Source organism: Temnothorax longispinosus, chromosome 4, assembly GCF_030848805.1.
Source record: "Temnothorax longispinosus isolate EJ_2023e chromosome 4, Tlon_JGU_v1, whole genome shotgun sequence".
Taxonomy (NCBI): Eukaryota; Metazoa; Arthropoda; class Insecta; order Hymenoptera; family Formicidae; genus Temnothorax; species Temnothorax longispinosus.
In genome coordinates, this window is record NC_092361.1 from 6,571,646 (window position 1) to 6,592,589 (window position 20,944).

General features: G+C 38.1%; 1 protein-coding gene and 1 long non-coding RNA gene across 2 annotated transcripts; one reads left to right on the forward strand and one right to left on the reverse strand.

Annotated features, from left to right (window-relative positions):
• Positions 1–262: 262 nt before the first annotated feature.
• Positions 263–5,811, forward strand: LOC139811819 (putative glutathione-specific gamma-glutamylcyclotransferase 2). Its single transcript, XM_071776236.1, has 4 exons — positions 263–1,636; positions 3,842–3,877; positions 3,978–4,240; positions 4,366–5,811. Exons 1-4 carry the CDS (start codon positions 1,478–1,480, stop codon positions 4,628–4,630), a joined length of 723 nt encoding a protein of 240 aa, XP_071632337.1. The 5' UTR covers positions 263–1,477; the 3' UTR covers positions 4,631–5,811.
• A 9,691-nt stretch (positions 5,812–15,502) lies between these two features.
• Positions 15,503–20,527, reverse strand: LOC139811533 (uncharacterized). The gene is made up of 3 exons (XR_011731657.1): positions 19,627–20,527; positions 16,894–17,146; positions 15,503–16,460 (listed from the first exon to the last, which is right to left on the reverse strand). It is a non-coding gene; the product is annotated as an uncharacterized lncRNA (long non-coding RNA).
• Positions 20,528–20,944: the final 417 nt, after the last annotated feature.

A 20,944-nucleotide genomic window follows, 5' to 3' on the forward strand; every position in this document is an offset into this window, starting at 1 on the left:
TTTTAACTAGTTTCAGATAATTGAAAGGAATATACAATGTGTATAGATTTTAAGGCAAAACTATTTCTCAAATGTACCAAGCAATGAAGCAAATCTGAATATTTTGTTCTGCAAACCGATGTTTGAAAGATCAATCTTTGCCCCGCGCTCAACTTTTATAAACACGATTGACGACATTTGTTTTTGAAATCTTTCACGTTCTGAGTCGCGCGTAACTTCCTGTATTTTAAACACGTGCGTATGAACCAGTTGGCCCTGTCGCGTAAACCTTTGATAGTACTAACCGGTGTTTCCCGAAATTAATCCGATCAACGGAATGCTCACGCACGTCCGGTGCGTCACGTCAATCAGGCGGTTCGTTTCATCATCCATCCCCACCATCTCTCCGCTGGCGTGTACGCCAGATACTCCGCTACTCTTCTCTGTCTTCCCCAGTTCGCTGTGCTCTCTCCCGATACCTTTCTCTCTCCCTCCTGCTGGCGCGCGTTTGGTCGAGTTGACCGAATGTTAGCCGGTTGACACAGTCGACCGGCAGCTCTCATCGGATCTTGTTAAGTGACTCGCCCTTCTTCCGGGATCCTCCAAATGTCTCGGGAATACTTGAGCATACGTTCGCTCGAGATCACGAGACAGTTGCTGACGGATCGATCTTTGCGGAGCGGATTTCTCCGACCGACTTGACCCAGGATCGATCTTGATGAGGATCCAGCGCATCGCTGGTGCAGAGTAGACACGTGAAACAGTCGAGATGACGGCAAAAAAGGAGCATCTTGTAATTATGGTATTCCGTCGACTATCGGAGCCGCCTCACGAATTAATAAATTGAACACGGAAGAACGGCGAGTTATCCGCGAGGGATTCAGAGAGACGCAAACGCGTGCATCAGCGATGATTGAGAATTGATTCGGCGATCATCACCGTGTCGAAAGTGAAACTTGTCATCAATTCGACTACGTAGAACTGTCACTGATCCAATAAAGATCCGACAAAGAGCTATTGGCGATCTCCTACAATTGGAACAAAATTATAAAATAATTAGATTTTTGTTTTGATCAGAAAAAACTTTACTGCATACTGCATATCTATAGAAAAGAAAAAATATGAGACCATTCGAATTGAAATGGGATTTTTCATCGAGAGACACGGATTCGGAGAATTCGAACTTTTAGAGAAACTGAGAAAACTGAGACACGCACCAGATAAAGGTGTGTTAACGCGTGTTTTTTTTTTAATTACGAAGAGGGTAATTACAAGAAAAAACTTCGTGACCATCTTGTAGGAAGAGGATATATAAGTCACAACGTGTACAAATTCTTAACGATAAATCCAGGGATATAGAACGTGGAACATTGAGTTCCCTATCTACTATCAGAAACGAGATAAAAAAGAAATAAAGAAGATAAAGTAATAAATTAAAAAGAAACACGGTAGAGACTCGCTCGTTACTCGACTTTCTTTTTCGCGAGAGAGCACAAAGATGAATAGTACGCAAGAAAACGAACTCTGGGTATTTGGATATGGGTCACTCTGCTGGTATCCCGGTTTCTCATATACTAGAAGCACAACCGGCTACGTGAAGGGCTTCAGCAGGCGGTTCTGGCAGGGCAACATCACGCATCGCGGAACGGCAGAAAAGGTGAGCCAAATTGTGTCCCCTTCGGTCCTTTCTTCTTTATTCTTTAACTACCGTCGAATACCGCATTCGTCATCCATGACCGTGTAGAGTCGATTCCTCATTGAGAAACCTGCGTATTCGAGGTATTAAAAGAAACTTATTTTCGCAAGATAAAATTGCGTTTAAATTTTCGCACAATCTTTTGTTTGGTTCTTTCTTTTTTGACGATAAAACCGAGACGGTTACCGAATAATATGTAAATAATTTCATGTCTGACGAATAATCGGAACAATAAATATTTCAGAAAATGTCGCAGGCGTTATCTCGATAATAAATAATGGAAGTTATGGAAATGCACACTTGAGGAGCGATTGCTTGCTAGAGTTAATATATTCGTGTTATTATACAATATTATTTACGCCGTATATTCGGTTAATGTTGTAAAAAGTGAACGTTGAAGAATTCTGCAATATGATAAATTTAAAAACTGTTAAAACTTTGAGATATAATTCTGGTATTCTAGTGATGTTATTACTCATAACTCATAGCGACTTTATACTAATTTTACACGTCAACTTCTCGCGTATTAATGCCTGCCGATGTGCATCTTCAGTTCACGTGATAATAAAAGATCGGAACAGCTGTACGGACTTTGGATAAAGCAAACATTCGTGGCAACGACCCTATCGATACGATAAATAAAATAGCAAACGAAATCTCACTTATAAATGGTAACAAATAGTAATTAATTATGCTCTTCAATCAAAGAAAAGAAAGAACGCGTCCTACATTCGCCATCACGTTACTATGTTTACAGATTGGAATATTATTTGGTTCCGAAATATATATGTTTAATGTAAACATTACGTCAATGTATATGCGTGTTATATATGCGATAAAATATATAGAGCGCTTTTATATCTCGAACAAAGTTAGCTGAAATTGGTAAAAAAAAAAAAAATAAAATAAAAATAAAACTTAACAAAATTACTAACAAAGTCGTAGATGTCTGGCAAGGTTGGCGTTTACACTTTCTTCGTTTAAAAGCTTTTGCTTATCGTTAACGTTCTGCTGAATTCAACCCTTGGCGAAGATATTCGCAGTATTTGTAATATATTTTTGCGTATGAAAATATGTCCCATACACTTTACACGTGATTTTTATTTTTAGTCATTTGCGAACTCTATTAATATCTGAATTTTATTGCGCTCGCCGGTGTATACAGCGCATTCTTTTTCTGGCGCTGGCCAGATTCCAAGCGTGCAATACATTTTTCGCGACATTGATCATATACACCGATATATGTGATTGTCTGGGCTTGATAAGAGTCCGTCGACATGTACGTGACTTGGATAAAATTGCGAATTTGAAGGACGCGAATTTGAACGTAACGTGCGCAAAGTAAAAATTGCATAATTACTCGAAATTTATTTTGATCCTCTTTGTTTTAACACGCACAAGGAAACTCGTGCGCTTTGTCAGTTCCCTCATTGTGTCTTCTTTGTTTCACTTATGTTTCATCTTTTTTAACTGAAATCGATTGAAGAATATCTTGATATTTATAAAATTATTATTAACATGTAAATATAACCATCTGAAAGTAATTATGTAAAGATTAAAATGTAAATAAATATTTAGCAGAAAATCACTGCTTTTATTTGGATATGAGACTTAGATAGAGATTGCTTATAGACACTTTTAGAATAAAATGTTCCCATAAAAAGGGTCTAATTGTAAAAGTCATAGTTTCCTTTTTAACGAAGAAAGGGTAAATGAATGTTGCGGTAATGCGTTTTGTATTACACTTGCGTATAAATTACGTGAAATTGTATATACAACCAGTTATAAACCAGTAGTAACTGATATCTTCAATGAGAGATAAAGCTCCGTGTCGTGGCTTACTCCTTGTTTTGCCTTTCGCCTTTTGCAACAGTGTGATATGTATTTTCTGCTTATATATATAAGTCTACATATAGTGATATACAAACATATAATAATATTATATAATAATATTATATAATCTTTTGATAAAAATTAAATGATACTTACATATATGATATGTATATCTATCTGTCTCCATCAGAGCAAACTTGTTCTATATGCGTATTTTGTTCCACATCGAAAAAATTTTCAAACACAAATTAATTTAACTCTTTCTATCTTAATCTCTTAATAAGATCGACTGTTACATTTTTACGTCGCGGTTCATAAAAAATTATGTTGCAGCCTGCACGAGTCGCCACCCTAATCGAGGACAAAGAGGTACTTGTACTCTAATACTAATTTATTAATTGCGTTGTGTCGCAATACAAATCTCGATCATGGGAATAATGTGTAATCGAGATTTTTTTTTCGCTGACAGGCTGTAGTTTACGGACGAGCGTTTCAGCTTGAAGACAGCGCGGCGTTATCCTATTTGGAAAACCGCGAATGCTCCTTAGGAGGATACCTGACGACCATCGCGACATTTCACAGCCGGGACGGGGACAAGCAATTCCCCGTAGTAATTTACATCGCCACCAACAAGAACGAGCAGTGGCTCGGCGAGGCATCGTTGCAGACTATAGCGCGTCAAATTACTGAATGTTCCGGTCCGAGCGGACATAACGTCGAATACCTCTTACGGTAAGAGATACACATAACGTAAGTTGTTTTCTAAATTCATTATTGTCTGACACGTTGATAACGTTACAAATTATAATACAAATTATAACAAGACGATAAAAATATTTGTCCGACTGTTGTGACAGCTTGGCGGAGTTCATGCACCGTTACTTGCCGGAGGCGCACGACGAGCATCTCTTCACGCTAGAAATGCTGGTGCGCTCGCAAATAAAGGAAGAGAGCATGTGCTTGGCGACGCTGATGGGAAATCGCAACTTCGTCGTCGACCTCGACGTCGAGGACGCGGAATCGGCCGTTCAAGCGGAAGAAATTAACGGGCGACCCCGCGAGAGCTCCTTCCAATTCAGCGCGCGGATCCCGTCCAAGAGCTTGCGTTGCGTAAAAATGTAGCCAATTGGTCAATTAGACATAGCTGTATTTTTCAACTTCAATCGCAGATTGAACGCGTGATAGAAAATGAAGGAAGCGGCAGCTTATTTTCTTAGGAAAAAGCGCAACTCGAGTATGAACTTTGTGTGATGAGAATGTAGGCTTGTTCGCGTTGCTTGAAATCCCCAAACATTTTTGCACTTGAAATGAGATAAATATATATTCGGCCGTTGGAGAGAGAGAAAGCGAAGATGCTGAGTGCAAAAAGTGCAAGCAACGCGAACAGACCCTGTATGAAAGCGTGAATTATAATAGCGAGATCACATTCTCATAGGGATATTGACTGAATCCTAAATTAGAAAAGCATGTAGTTGAAGAGAAGCGTGTAAAGAAAAGAAGCTACAGTCTAAATTTAAATTTAAAAAGTTGCAAATTTCTTTGAGAATACGATCTCACTGCTGGTATGTATCTCCCTTAGGAGGTGTTTGTGAGATGGCTGTGTTAATTTTGTAACGCGCACAACGTGCTGGACACGTGCACACCTAGATTGAATTTCTTCGCTATTTTATAACACTATTACTCTTTATTACGTATTATTTTTAATATAAGAGGGCGCTATCTCTTCTGCTATTTTAATACACTGAGAGTTGTAGTCGCGGAGTCACGGATAAAGATAAAGAAATAGCCCTTTCTTTAAAGTCGTGAAAATTCCCAACGTCTAAGGCGTGACGAAAGGAAAAAACGTTTGTGTATGTTTATGTGTGAAACATTTACGGCAGAGACCGTTTATGTTTTAAAACGGTACGTTTTGGTATTACGAATTTTTAACCTGCTTATACATCGGTTAATTTAAATATATATTGACATATTTCGAACATTGTACATATGTATATTTATCTCCAATACGAATTATGTTCTTTTTTATATTATACCATATCCTACACATGTAGATAAAAATAATTAATAAGATAGTTATCTGTAAAAGATAAAAGACACAAGTCTCAAAGTTTTCTAACATACGTCGATAAAATAGAGAAATTATTGTTGACTATCGATATGCTAGCGACTTTGCGCTTGTGATCTTACTATCGATAATATTGCTACCTTCTTTGACATAATTGTAACACTGAAGTATATTTACATTTTTTATATACAGAAACTGATTTTTATCTTGTTCAATAAAATATATATTTTCCTGATCATCTTATCTCGAAATTATCCAGAAAATTATGGTAGTTATAGTACTTCATCTACATCCGATCATTCTCCCTAGCGAAGATAGCGTGTGACGGCAAATTTTACACAGCTTATATTTTGATTTTCTCAAAACACGTTCGATCCGCCGAGAAATTTATGAACGGTACATCGTAATATGGAACAGCCATTCATCCAGCCGCTTAGACTCTCCATGAATATTAGACTGACTATCCTACGGAACGTTGCGCTGCATTTTAGCTACCATTATTTTACGTAATAATTTGAACGTTCAAGTTTTAGAAAAAGATTTCCTGGAGCACACACTCGATAACAGTATTCTAACGGAACAATAGTTCCCTCCCCGCGTCGTTCTATTAGCGATATTATGTCTATAACTGCGTTATCGATTTAACCTGTCGAAATGATCGGAGACGACATGCGTTTCGCTGAAAATCGAGAAAGCGAATCGCCAAAGTCTGATAAAGAAGATTGTACGTGCAATTCCATCTGTGATAATTAATTAACAAGTAAAATATCAATTGACATAACAGAGAAATACTAATCTATGGTCAAAAACACATCGCGTAACGAGAGACAGTATAAGAGCATTTAAGGTCATTTCTTTTCAAACGGAAAGCTGGTAACGTATTAATATATTTTACAAGGTCCAAGCTTCTCTAATCTGAAAGCTCGTAACGGACTGTTCGAAAAAAAAAAAAAAAATGGATGCGGCCCGATCACCGTATTCGCGATGCAGTTGCACGCCACGGTCTCGACTTAAGTCTTTAGTGTATCTCAAAGTCACGCGTTCACGGGCGCGAGTCAGGCTTAGAACGGGTTTACGTTAGACATTTATCGCGCGACACTAAAGAAAAAATAATAAGGCATATTGTGGCATCTTATACCATAAAAATTAGAAGAATATAAGCAAGTAAAACTTAAGGTATTCCTTTTATGACACCAAAGTCTTAAGAATTAACTGTTTTTTTGGTACGAGAAAGTTAAAATGCATATCTACGCCAGAAAAAAATTAAACCACATTACCGAACATATAAAAAAGAATTATGATTTTGAAAATTTGATATTTTATATGTGACGTTATCGAAAAAGTCTATTTTCTACATTTTAATGTAATAATTTGTTTATCTTAAGATTTAAGATATTAAATATTAACTGCGCTACATATTCGCTAAACTCTATACTTTTGATAGTGCTGATAAAAATACAGAGTCACCGAATATTTAAACAAAATATTTATGTTAAAAGTTGACTTGAAATGTGATTTATAGATGAATATTTTTGATAGCGACTTTCAAGGAATTATTTGGCAACGCTGGCGCTGCAAGCTGTGCGCTCATGTCACACTTCATTCATAACGTACGGTTTATTATCAACTTTTATTTTCACAAATTGTCCCTTATTTTTGCCCACATTACTCCTCACTTTATGTTTCTTATCACTCATTATTATTATAAAATCTCTCTTTGATAAAAAGAAAATGTCACAATATTCTTTGATTAATGAAATTGACACTTACATTGACACTTTTGTTATCAACTTCACATTTTACAATCAGCGCCCTGAAAAGCGCAGCGTTGCCATATTGTTTCTGACAGTAAAATTTATCGAAAAATGAAAAATTTCTAAATACACATAATATTTTCACTTTTTTCTTATAATTAAACATAATAATCAATTATAACTTGATTTTATATAAGTTTAATGCAAAATATACAAGAGTTTGCTGATGCCCTGCTTAAGCGCCTACCAAATACGCTCCTCCGTGAAAGGAATATCTTAAACAATAAGCAAACCGAGCAATTACAATCGAGAGTTTTTACAATTTTCTTTTACAATTGACAATTCTTGACAATATTACTATCTTATCGCCATTTATAGAATTAAAAACATTGTTATGTGTACGTTAATGCAAATCATGCTCTCTCAAACGAGATTTGACAATAAAGAGTTTTAAAATACTGTTGCCTACGTTTTACATTTCAGTATGCGAAACTTTCTGCCGCATTTTGCGTTTGCATAAATTATTCAAAAGAACATCTAATTAATAACTATATTAATAATTAGATTAATAGAATACTGTAATCTAAAATAATCATTAAAAAATAGCAAGAATTTAATTAATGCATCAGTGGAGATGTTAGAAAACAATAAAAGTTAATAGAAGAATTAATTCGGATGATAAAGTATAGGCGAAACTCAGGTTTTCGCACCGCAAAATCCCGGAAATTTACTCCTGGGTTGCGTTCCAAAATTCACTCTGAGTAACTAAAATCTATAGTTTACGTCACGTACACTATAGCATTTTAGTTAACTAGAGTAAATTAGTAAATTTCCAAGATTTCGCGGTGTGAAACCTGAGTTTCGCCCACTTTATCATCCGAATTAATTCTTCTATTAACTTTTATTGTCTTCTAACGTCTCTACTGATATATAATTATATATATATATATATAAATTCTTGTTATTTTTTAATTATTATTTTAGATTACAGTATTCTATTAATCTAATTATTAATATAGTTACTAATTATGTTTTTTTGAATAATTTATGCAAACGCAAAATGCGGCAGAAAGTTTCGCATACTAAAATGTAAAACGTATGCAACAGCATTTTAAAACTCTTTATTGTCAAATCTCGTTTGAGAGAGCATAATTTGCATTAACGGACACATAAACAATGTTAGAATAAACGTATTTCTCGAGATATGACCCAGTGTCGTTCAGCGCATTTCGCATTTCAAAACACCCGCGAATACCTACTGCAATCTCCTCGCTCAACATGCTCTCCTGATATAAGGGCTGCGTTCCAAAATTTACTCTAGTTAACTAAAATGCTATAGTGTACGTGACGTAAACTATAGATTTTAGTTACTCAGAGTGAATTTTGGAACGCAACCCAGGAGTAAATTTCCGCGATTTTGCGGTGCAAAAACCTGAGTTTCGCCTATACTTTATCATCCGAATTAATTATTCTATTAACTTTTATTGTTTTCTAACATCTCCACTGATGCATTAATTAAATTCTTGCTATTTTTTAATGATTATTTTAGATTACAGTATTCTATTAATCTAATTATTAATATAGTTATTAATTATGTTCTTTTGAATAATTTATGCAAACGTAAAATGCGGCAGAAAGTTTCGCATACTGAAATGTAAATAGGCAGCAGTATTTTAAAACTCTTTATTGTCAAATCTCGTTTGAGAGAGCATGATTTGCATTAACGGACACATAACAATGTTAAAATAAACGTTCGTATTTCTCGAGATTCTTGTCGTTCGTCACTTTTGAGAGCTAGCTAGTAATCTTTCCGCTAAACGGTGCCCGACCCGAAGGCACTTGTCGCTATTGTTTTCTCGTTGACTAGCAGCGTAATATAAAACGTATTAAGATCATACGTTTGTTCAAGCAAAAAAGAAAAGATATTCTATTCATGTAGCCCGTCTCCGTAACGTAAAAAAGACCTACGCGTCGTTCTTTTCTCACGCATCTTTTTTCCCTGATCTATCAGTAATCGGAAATAAATATAAATAGCAATCTCGCGCAGCGTATTGGATATACATATACAGTAATTGAAGCGATTACGCTTAATTTCTCATTTATCCCTTTACTCTAGTATATATAAAACAAAATTGTACTTCTCGAAAGTATCAGATATGGAAATCGGACGTTCATGTATTTGATTTCGACAGCGACCAATTTCTTTGAGCGGATTTTCATTCACCTAATTCTTATGAAGCAACGTTACGGCAATCTATAATCCGATTCTTCAGCGATTACGTCAGGCCAAACATTGTTTTAGTTATGTCGATTTCTTATGATAAAGAGAAATCCGCCTGCGCCGTTGAAGTTATTTCGAGCCGACTCAAACAAATAATAACGACTTACCCGCACGGTCTTTACAGAATAGACATATACCGGCGTCCGTCACGCATCGTGACGTTAGAACCAGCCAGGTATCTCAGGGATAACGTTACTCGGTAGTACAGTGCATCTATACTGTCCTGTAATTGCCATTAAGAAGCGACCGAACAAATCGATTAAAACTTCTTCACAAATATAATATGAAAATCGCATTAAAATTTTTTATCAAAACTAAGAAAATTAAGATGAAAGAAAAGCATCAAATCGCTAAATTCTATTTTTTTTCATATTTAAGTTCTTTAATAAATATAATTTAAACTTGTACAAATTGCTTATATGTATATTTATAATTTTTGCACAGTAGAATGATAATTGCGCATTATAAAATATCGTCGAGATGAAACATACAAGATATTTGCAACCAATAGACGTATGAAGTTAAAGTCATTCGTCATTAGCGTACAATGAAAGTACAATAGTCTTTTTTCCTTTCGATAAGCGCGTGTATCATATGGAAATTTACGTAACGACGTGCCGTGCTACCTGTCCTCTTGTTGCAACGATATTTACTGTGAAAAGCGAATGAAGACGCTGCTGCATGCAACAAATTGGATATAGCCGACATGAAGAAGTTAACAACTCGCACACGAGCCAACTCGAGCGTGTACGGAGTATACGCTTCGTTTCGCTGAAATAATAACGAAGATCCCCAGACCCGGCTCGTGTCGTCACGGTGTAAGCAGAAATTTCTTGCTCTCCTTTCCTTTATATTTTCACCCAAAATTACAAAAAAAGTTCCCGCAAATGTCGACCGCGCGCGGACGAAACTCCGCGAGTGTACGAAATTAATACAAAAGACGTGTACCTACAACTCGGAAGACTTGGAATTGAATTTCGCAAAAAGCTGCGCCTTCGTTGCGCGAATTGACTATTTAAAATACCGTACTCGTGCGATGTACATAACAGTAGTTTCGAAAAACTAAAATCATCCGTTTTAATTAACGTTCATTCGTGTTATCTGTATATATATATCACGATTTCTCGTTTATCAATTCGTGTAAGTCAACTGGAGGCAGTCCAATCGACTTTTACCGATCCGTCCTCTATTTTTAATTTTTAAATCTTGTTCTAGAAAATTGGTTGGGTTCGAATCTCTGGACGAGTATCGCGATTACGTGACACACGCGATGGTGACACCCACGGCTCCTCAAGGGCTATGGGTACGGCGAATTGCTCAGCTCGCGCAAGAAACGTCCTACACGTGAAACTAGTCGATTTTATACGTCAGTTTCAAACGCCTGACAACGATTGACAAATCAACGATCCGGCAATGCCGATCGCGCCCGCGCATGAAAATGCATAGGCAATAGCGACAAAAACTTCGTTAAGGCCATGCACCGACTCAAGGAGCGTAAAATGTGGCACGTTACACTATGCAATACGTGACAATCTATCGCTTGTTGTTACGACATCAGTAAAGTATCTTGATAACAAATAATTACATTATTTTTCCTTCTTTTTTTTTCGTTCTTATTGGTTTAAAGCTAACTTATCTAATACGAATCTTATCGCTAAAATTAATAATTTAGCATTTTAGGTACTGTTTTTGTTTTTTTTTTGTTATTTTTTCGCAAATTTAAGTACTATTTTTGTACCCCCTTTTTGCTAAGTTATGTTCTTTGTTATTTACTCCAATTATTTATGCGTTATAAAAATATTTCAGCAAACGTGAAAAGATTAAAAAACAGACACATACGTGTCAAAAATAATACTAAAAATAATCTTCTTTTAATTCAAGACTTCAACAAAAAGTACTTTTAAGTCAATTAATTACAATGGGAAAGAATATAAAACGCGTTAAACGATAGCATTCTGCAACGTTGCTAACAATTAATCGTAACTATCTGCTTTTGTAAATATAACACTAGTTACAAGTGTCTCAGAGAAATTTCTCTGAGAACCGTGCAACCGCATCAAGACAATGCCGTGGTTCCCGTGGATCATAAATACACGAATCAAACCGTGCATTAACATACATCTTGCCACAATTACACGCGTTTCTTTATTATTACACGTCGAAAAACTTTCGCTGCGTAGACATTTTTATTTCCTGCCAATTTTCACGGAGCGCTCGTTACATCTTGCGACTTTTTCTCATGCACTTCTCTGACATATCCGGTTTACGATTCGAGAAAGAAGAGATCAAAATTATTGCGGCAGTTATCGTCGCGAAACAAGAGTAATCTACGACAATTCTGCGGGCGCGTATTTTGCTCAAACGATCGAACGATCGTAGCTGTCGAATAATAATTTTTTGAGAATGTATAAACAACGCGAATAAATTGTCATGTCAATACGCCGATAATGCGAAAACGAGAACGAGATACCCATTATTGGGCCATTTGTCGAAATGAATTTCCACCGTATAGTCATGAAACGCAGCAATCGTGTCAATATGACGTCTCGCGTAATTGTTTGTCCCCGTTAATGCGGACCGCGCAAATGAAGTGTGCAAATCCCCGACCGGGAGAGAATTCCCTGCGGCGTGTATAATTAATAACGCCCGGCGCTGGTATCTTTTGTATCATTTATGAGCGCCGTTGCGTAATGGCGCATCGATTAATCGGACTCGTGATTTCGCCCGATCCCCCGCGAGATCTTCCGCGAGATCCGCGCGCGTACGTACGCACGAGCGTTTAACGTTGCATTTATCATATCCGCGCTACGGCTTAATTAATAATTCAATGTCACGCCGTAAACGTAAACGCGAACACGCGGATGTTTCAATGTAAAGAGATGCAAAGAGAAAGAAAAATCGTTCGCCCGACGTTGCACAAAGGCGCCTAATTTAGCTGAAATTCTCGCCGCGTCGTCATTATCCCGCGACTGCGGTGCACCTCGTCGATCATTTAACGGCGACCATTATTGCGCCGGTACATCAATTAACTACATTCGTGCTTCTCCTGTGGCTTTATACGTATACATACATACATATATTACTATATATGCGCACAGATAACAGAGAGAAGAGAGAAAAAGAGAGAAAGGTTTCTGTGTCGAGGTGCGCGAGTAAGTCCCTTGAGCAAAATATAATATATTCTCGTTCGGTGTGCCCTGTGCCCCCATCGATACTGTGCTTGCCGTGAAATTTGCAGAAGCTGATAATCTTCCCCAATTTACTTGTTTTGAATTATGATTTATCAACGAGCGTGACTCTCCCACAACTTTCATTACAACAGGATGAAATATTTTGTCATTCTATAACGTTACATTGGATGTTTGCGTACGAGAGAAATGTTTTTTTATACAACTTTGAAAAAGATTTTCAATCGGAGTCGTACGGTTTTGGAAGGCAAAGTTTGTTTAAATTATACAAAGTTATCCAAAGTAACTCCAAAGTAGTAAGATAAAGAAAGCAAGGGAGGAAGAAAGGGAGAGAGAAAAGAAACTGTCCTCTACGTGTTGAGTGAATATTTACTTTATTGTTAAATATTATCAATTTTTATTATTTTATAATAATTATTGATAATTACATAGTGGATTAAATGGGAACGATCGATAATACGAACAAACGGATCACTAGAAACCATCGTAAATTACTTGTACGTTCCGAGGATTCGTGTGTGCTGCACCCAATGACACCATTGATCGACATGTGCCCCGCCCGAATGAGCTAATGACTCATGGAAGGTTATTCATATCCATGATTTTGAAAACTAGAGCGAAGCCTGTTTCCGTATCGGCGAATGGCAATTCGCAATTGACACGAGGCCGAAAGGGGTCACCGTTATAAAAGACGCGAAAGAGGGTGGCGAAGGGCGTTAAAAGCCGACGCACGCGTGAGTTGGATCGTCGTGAACGTAAATAGCGAGAGATCGAGAATAGAGAATTCCGATCGTCGCGCGTCGCGTCGATGAGAAGAAATGAAAGAAAAGCTAAAAATAAGCATATTTTCTTATGCAGACTTTACGCAGGCGAATAGTTCGATGGGTGGGAATTTGCGTCACGAGGCTCGCATATAAATCCACGGGATAGACATTTACTTCACTTATCACCTGCTACCTTCGTGAAACGCTATCCCTTTGATATCGCTTTACACGCTACGTGATTATCAAAGTGGATCGTGTACGCCTCGCTCCGTGGGCGCGTATGCGCGTAATATATATATATATATATATATATATATATATATATATATTATGTCAATATGTGTGTATTCCTTCATTGCGACAGTCCAATATGAAATCGTCGATAATTACGACATGCCTCGATTTACCTAATCGAAAACAAACTCTTCTCTTCACAAGTATATTTTTACGCGCGTCTATTTTTTAAACAACATTGCTCATTAAAGAAATTAGAAAATATTTTCTTGTAAATTTTCCTAAATATTTAACAACTTGATAACCCTCGACGAGAATATATCTTCGAAATAGCAGATAATTGCACGGTTTATTCCGCTGATCAATATTATTGAGTTTTATTAGTTTCTGCATATTGGCTATATAGGCAACCTTCCGGCGCACGTAAAGCCGTATTAATGTTAATTGGCAATCATTTCGCGTTAGTGTTTCGCCTCGCGTGCGTGCCGAACGGCGTATTATCTATGTACCATGTTCTAGAAATAAATATCGCACACGAGGTCCCTCGTAATAATCATATTCGCATACTGTTAGACAGGTAAATCAAAATCAGATGTACAATTTACTGTGTTCACTTAAAAGAGCTCATATATAGATGCCTACCGTAATACCCGATAATTTCGATCTTTATAAGTTACATTTGCAATAATTGTACATGTAAATGTTCTCTGCGTTGTAACAAAAATTGGTGGTTTTGCGGGTGGATTCTGAAAATAATTTAACAAGTTGCACATTACGGCCTTCCTGTTTTGCAGATTCCAGACAATTGCGTATAAAGTTACGTTTTTGTTATCTCAGATTTGTCTCTATATTTTATATGTTTGAGGCATGTTTTCTCAATCCACGTCCATATAGACGCGTCGCGGATCATGAGGCAGGTAGCACCGGCGGATAGACAGAGAGGCGCGAAGTGTCAGCTGCGACGTCCCTCCTCGGGAAGAAAAGGCAAGGCCTAAGAGGGGATAACCATGAGAAGAGTTATCCTTGCTTGCGTCATCCACCTGCCGCGCGCGGTATCCGCGTCCGGTACCGTTTCAAGTGTCCGCTGCTCCTCCCGAGCTTCGGAGGATGACACTTTCGCGCCTAATCGTCCGTAACTCGATGATCTTGCTAATTAATTTCGCTCCTTTCCTCTTCCAGAGAGGCGGACGTTGCTTATCGGGCGACATTAGTTTCAGCGAAACGAATCACGACGGTTATTTCTCCGTTATTGTTGAAAGATCCCATCGGATCCTTCGGTTGCATCGAGGTGGCAAGTACGAAATGCCAACGCTGCATATTCGCATTCGAGAATATTATTCAAAGTTACGCAAGAGCTCGACAAAGCTCTCGTTAACGAGATCCGATCATTCAATGATACACGATTTCAATAGAATATATCTCAGAAGGAGTGCGACATATACTTTACACATTCGCATAAGAGGAGGTAGAAGTAGAAATATACAAAGTGTTTCGGTATTTCTTCTTCTTTAATTCTAATAACGTTGTAACTGTTTATAATTCTTATAAAAACGATAGTTACACTAAGAGATTTGAAAATTAAACTTTTATATTTCATCAATATCAAGCTTGTCGAGTTTTACAATACTTAACATTGTAAAATTTTCATAAATTATTTTCTTATATAAATATCTAATTATTTTTAAATTATTTGTAACTTGTAATATAATGCAATAGTTGTATGTAATAAAACTCTTAGATACAATATAATTGAATACTTTTTAATACTCTTTTAAATATAACAATTTTGTTTGCTCAGATTTGTAAAACATTTTATTGCAAACAGCTCATTAAATAAATATTGCAACGTTATATAGAAATAAGTACAGGTATATGTTAAGAGAGAGAGAGAGAATATTACAGAGTATTACAAAGTATTACAGAGTTAAATCGCTTGTCTGAGAAGGGAGCAAGGTGAATATAACAATTTTGTTTGCTCAAATTTGTAAAACATTTTATTGCAAACAGCTCATTAAATAAATATTGCAACGTTATATAGAAATAAGTACAGGTATATGTTAAGAGAGAGAGAGAGAATATTACAGAGTATTACAAAGTATTACAGAGTTAAATCGCTTGTCTGAGAAGGGAGCAAGGTGTGATCTTTCACAAAAATCGAGACGGTCGGACGGGAAGGTTAACGCGAACGGCACAAGACGGAGGTGACATGGTCACGGATTGGCCTAGGCCCTAAGGTTACAACTTAGCTTTGCAGCCGGGCTTTCTAACACGGTCGTGTCGGTCGTTGGTCGGTGTCGGTGTCGGTGGTAGTTCTATCTCGGCCATTGGCAAATCGAAGGAGTCCAATGCGCAGATAACGCGGCCGCTTCGTGCGGCTGATGGTCTCATTGCATGGCATGAGAAGGTGGTGGTGAATGCGCGACGGCAATGCCGATGCTGAAAAACGGTGGAGAAGGAAGTGAACAACTTTCACGCGACACCACCGACGACGACGACGACGACGACGACGACGACGACGACGACGACGACGACGACGTGGACGATGAGCTTCTTCGTATCGGAATGCTACTGCGTCAGTGTCGGAGTTGGCGAGGGAGCAGAAACTTACGACCGTTATATCCCCTTAATCCCTTCGAACCCTTGCGTTTGATCGTCGGAGATATTTCCTGGATAGGGAGAGAGTAGTCAGGACGCGATAAATGATCACTTAAGGGAAACATTGTTGGATGAATAATAATCTTTCTCACTCAAGATAAATTTTTTTCTTGGAATAAAGTAAGATTAAATAATAAGAAAAGAAACAAATTAAATTTTGCTTATTATGTTATAAAGTTTTCAGAAACCAATCCGTTGTTAAAGAAAAAACTATTAGCGATAAATTTTATTTAATGATATCAATGTTTTGTTTTCGTGTTCTTCGAACGATTTCTATTAAAAATATATAACTGTAATAGAGAATATCTTTTTTGGATTCTCTGCTGCTTGTTCGGAATCGTTTCTGAACTAGTGACCTCCGTTTCTGTAGCGAGGATTCGAGGAGTCGCGCGGAATCAGGTTTTCTCCCAATTGGAGCGATTAAATCTAAGCAACACGGGATACCCCTTCTTCTTCCGGCGTTTAAATTTCCTCGGCGTCTGATAGACGTCCCTCGCCGTACAAGAGGAGCGGACGAAGCGAGATGCCCCATACACGCATCGCTAATTATTATATTAGGGATCCCGCGCCGCCGGGATCTCCGCGCGCTCTCCTGATTCTTCATTTTTCTTCTTACGCAAAGTAGACGCTTCCCTTCGATCCGTGATCTCGCATGCACAGCCGGACGGGACGGACGGATGTTAGAATCCCTTCGCACCTGAAAGGGTCAAACAGATGTTCTCGTAAACAGGTGAATCTCGGATACCGAGGCGCGCAAGATCTCGAGGCAATGTCGAAATAAGCGGCCAAGCTTCCTGCGCTTTACGTCACAAGGCGGATCGAATGGAAAATAAAACTTTTTGTTCGCGCTAACCGTCATAAAAATTGATTAAAACAAAAATAGTCGTTGATTAAAAAAAAGGATACGATATGTAGATTCCTTTTTCAATTTAGGAAGATATGTTCAGAAAATCGATGATAATATTCTGTTCGTAATAGACACATTTCACATTTTACTTCTACATTTTTGTTTCCCCCCTCTAATCTAAATACATTTTATCTCAAATGTGTAAAAAAGTATAGCTAACAGAATAGAATCATGTCGTGTGCGTTACACGCTCTGTTCTGGGATGCAGATTTTTGTTAGAATAAAAGCCCGGCTGTGTCTCGCGGACGAGGCAATTTCCCCTTAATCGGCGTGTTTACGAAGATTAGGTATATGCTCTAGAATCGTGCGCCTGCGGAGCCTAATGATTAGCCTAATGGGAAATCCGGGTCTGCTCTCTCCCTACAGCGCGGGGTCACGGAGTTAGTCAGGTGAATTCTTTTACTCTAAAGTAGTCAACCTCCAGAGATTACTTTGTTCGAGAGATGGCAGCTACCAGCCGAGATTTCACCAGATCGAGAACGAGAGAGAGAGAGAAAGGAAGAGAAGGAGAGAGGGAGAGAAAGAGGCAGACGGACAAAGAGAAAGAGAGACAGGGACGTGTCTGATTATTGGCAAAATTTAACCGTGTTAATTTGCGACGAAACTTATCAAGGGGAATTGTAGCCTGTTATATATTAGTACTGTTTAATAGGAAGTCTTAACGCGAGACTGCGCTTTGTTTAATAAAGAGTTACGTAAAGCACTCATATTTTTCTGCTGCCCACTCGAGTGCTATTGAATCAATCTGTGAGTGGGAACCATGAATCGTGGATAATCATTATTATTATTTTTCTTCACTCAATGCTGAGAGTCTGCAAATATTCCGCTTTCTAATATCTAAAATAAAATAAAATGACAAGTAGGATAGACAATCGTCATTCACGCTTATTTCGTCCTGTAATTTCCAGCAGCCATAAAAAGATATAAATTGAACGAACAAATAAAATTACCCAAAAAACTAAAGTGGAAACACACAGCGGAGCGAAGAAATTCGCTCGCGGCATTTTCCAAGGAAAATAACCGGATGAACTCGTCGCGCTTGTGCTTAAAGTGCGCCACAGTGCAAAAAGGAAACCCGCCGTGGGGAGAAAGAAAATTGCAGCGTGCAAACACAATGAGAGTGGGATAAATACATATAAGCGTAGTCTTTAATACGGGGAACGCGCGGGAAGAGAAAGAGAGATACACAGGCGGCATGGCGGCACAACGACGTCACCCGCAATATCGTTACCTCTGTGGCGCATTTACTGCGTGGCGAAGGACGAGCCTTTACGTATCATCGATTTCCACCGTGAGAGGAAAAACGGCAGTCGTGCGAGGCGATTGAAGATAAAAATCGATTGTTGTCCCTGAGCGGACAGATCGAATCACGCATACGCGTACGCCGCGCCGCGCGTTCAATTCAATGATTTCGCAAACAAGATTTACAGCACTATGACTAATCTCATGGACAAGACTACGAGATTTAGAATGTTTCTTGGGATTAGTGAACGGGAAGTCACGGATGTACTGAGTCGCGTCGGGATATAGATTTATCTTCGTAGCTCGGAACTCGATTCTTTTTTCATCGTTTAAAATTATTTTGATTTCTATTTATTAACATTTTGGTCTCGTGTTAGGATTCGTTTAAAGTTAAGCAAAAAAAAGCTTCGTTGACTTTCCTGAACACAACACATAAACCGTGTACAAAACGGAATAAAATCAAGATATTATGCGCGGCGTAAATTCGCGCATAATATAAATATAAAGGATCGTGACGAACGTATTGTCGCTCGGTCGAGTCGCCCGCTCGTCGCCGTCACAATCGGACGATTACGTTGCACGATGAGGAATCGATCGGTGCCATCGAGAGGCAAAGTCGCGGACAATAACGGCGCTGTCGAAGGTGGAGAGTTACGACGTGGCGGCGAGTTCCTTGCTCGCGCGCCCACCCTCGGCGTCGGCGTCCAGACACTCGCTGGAGGCACTCGAATCGGAGTTTCGATTTTATAGTCAAGCGGAATTAATCCTAAGTAGAAGTACGTAATCGTGACGTATCGGATTTACAAAGGTTAAACGATTAAAAAAAGTAAAATAATGAAAGACGACCTTAAACAATTAATAATCTGTATTATAGATTAGAGCCATATTATTTATAATAATAGCGCAATTTATGCGAGATAAGTCGAGGTAAATCGCAAAATAATTTGATTGCGGCTAATTACGATTCAAGGCTGATTTTTCGCTTATTTAACGGATCCTGTTAAGGCAACGGAGTAATCTCGCCTCACCTTCAATTGCCGCATCATCGTCGTCGTCACTGCAGTCAGTTCGAGGTAGTCATCATGCGCCCTGGCGATCTCGTGCGTCCTATATGCATTGGCGACTGAGCGTCCTTACGTAATGCGACGACGTGACGATAGTTTATTCATGTAACAGGCATGGCCGATTCCGCAACCAGTTCCGGCGCGATGGCCACTCCGACCACTCCGTATAGTAATGAGCTGAAGAGACAAGAGACCGTGGTAAAACAACCTCGATACAATCTTAATTTCTATTGTTATATCATTAGACGCAAAATTATGATAATAATCGAAATTTTTATTATTTATGTTCTTGACAATTTCGATTCAATCAAATTCGATAGAAACTACCTGCATTCCCTTAGTTCAGTCTCTAATATCTATTATATCTAATTCTGCGAAGATACATACGATTTTCACGTGCACCTATAGAATATTTTATGATATAATTTCACGTAATATAACATACTTTCGAATAACGTAACGTACTTAATAATACCTCGATAAAGACATTAACACAGATCTCGATGGAATCATGGGATTAATGAATCGTGATAAGCGAAACTCGAGCTGCGTTCACAGGAACCGTAATAATCCCGTAAATGCGAAAGTGGCGTTGAAAAAAGCAGACTTTGGAGAAAATGGCGTTACGAAAAAATCACGGGCCGTGTTATCTTCGGCCATTCGTTACCGAGGCACTTACGCGCGTGCAAGAAGCGAGAGCATAATTAGAAAGTACAAGGAGGCTCCGATCAAAGAGAATGCGGCGTAACGCAATGCAAGTGGAATTCCGTTTGGTTTCCGCGATTGCGATTCTACTGTGCGAATCGCGCCACTCTTCGTACGAAATGCTGGTCTTGACGAACGAAATATGATGAACAGAAATAAACTTATATACTTATTACGTTCTGTATACTTTATATAATCTTTTCCTCTCGCGTAATTTATATATTTACGCAGATCTTGGACGGGTGAATCTGCAAATATTTAAACTTATTTTGAAAGATAAGATAAGGTAGAAAATTTAAACGCAAGATTAGAGAATCTTTTCTACGAAGGTTATCAAAAGTAGCACGCGTAACATAAGATATACTATTGAGAGAAAAACGAAACCCTGTCGAGACAAATCGTTGCAGGCACTACAAAGTGATAACGTCTCAATAAGATGTATCAATAATTAAACTTGGTGGTGATGTCAACGGCTACTCGACACCATACATGCTCACTCGGTGCTCATCTTTTTACGCTCCTAATCAACTCAAGATATCGACGATACCATTTCATATAAACACCATATCCAAACTAA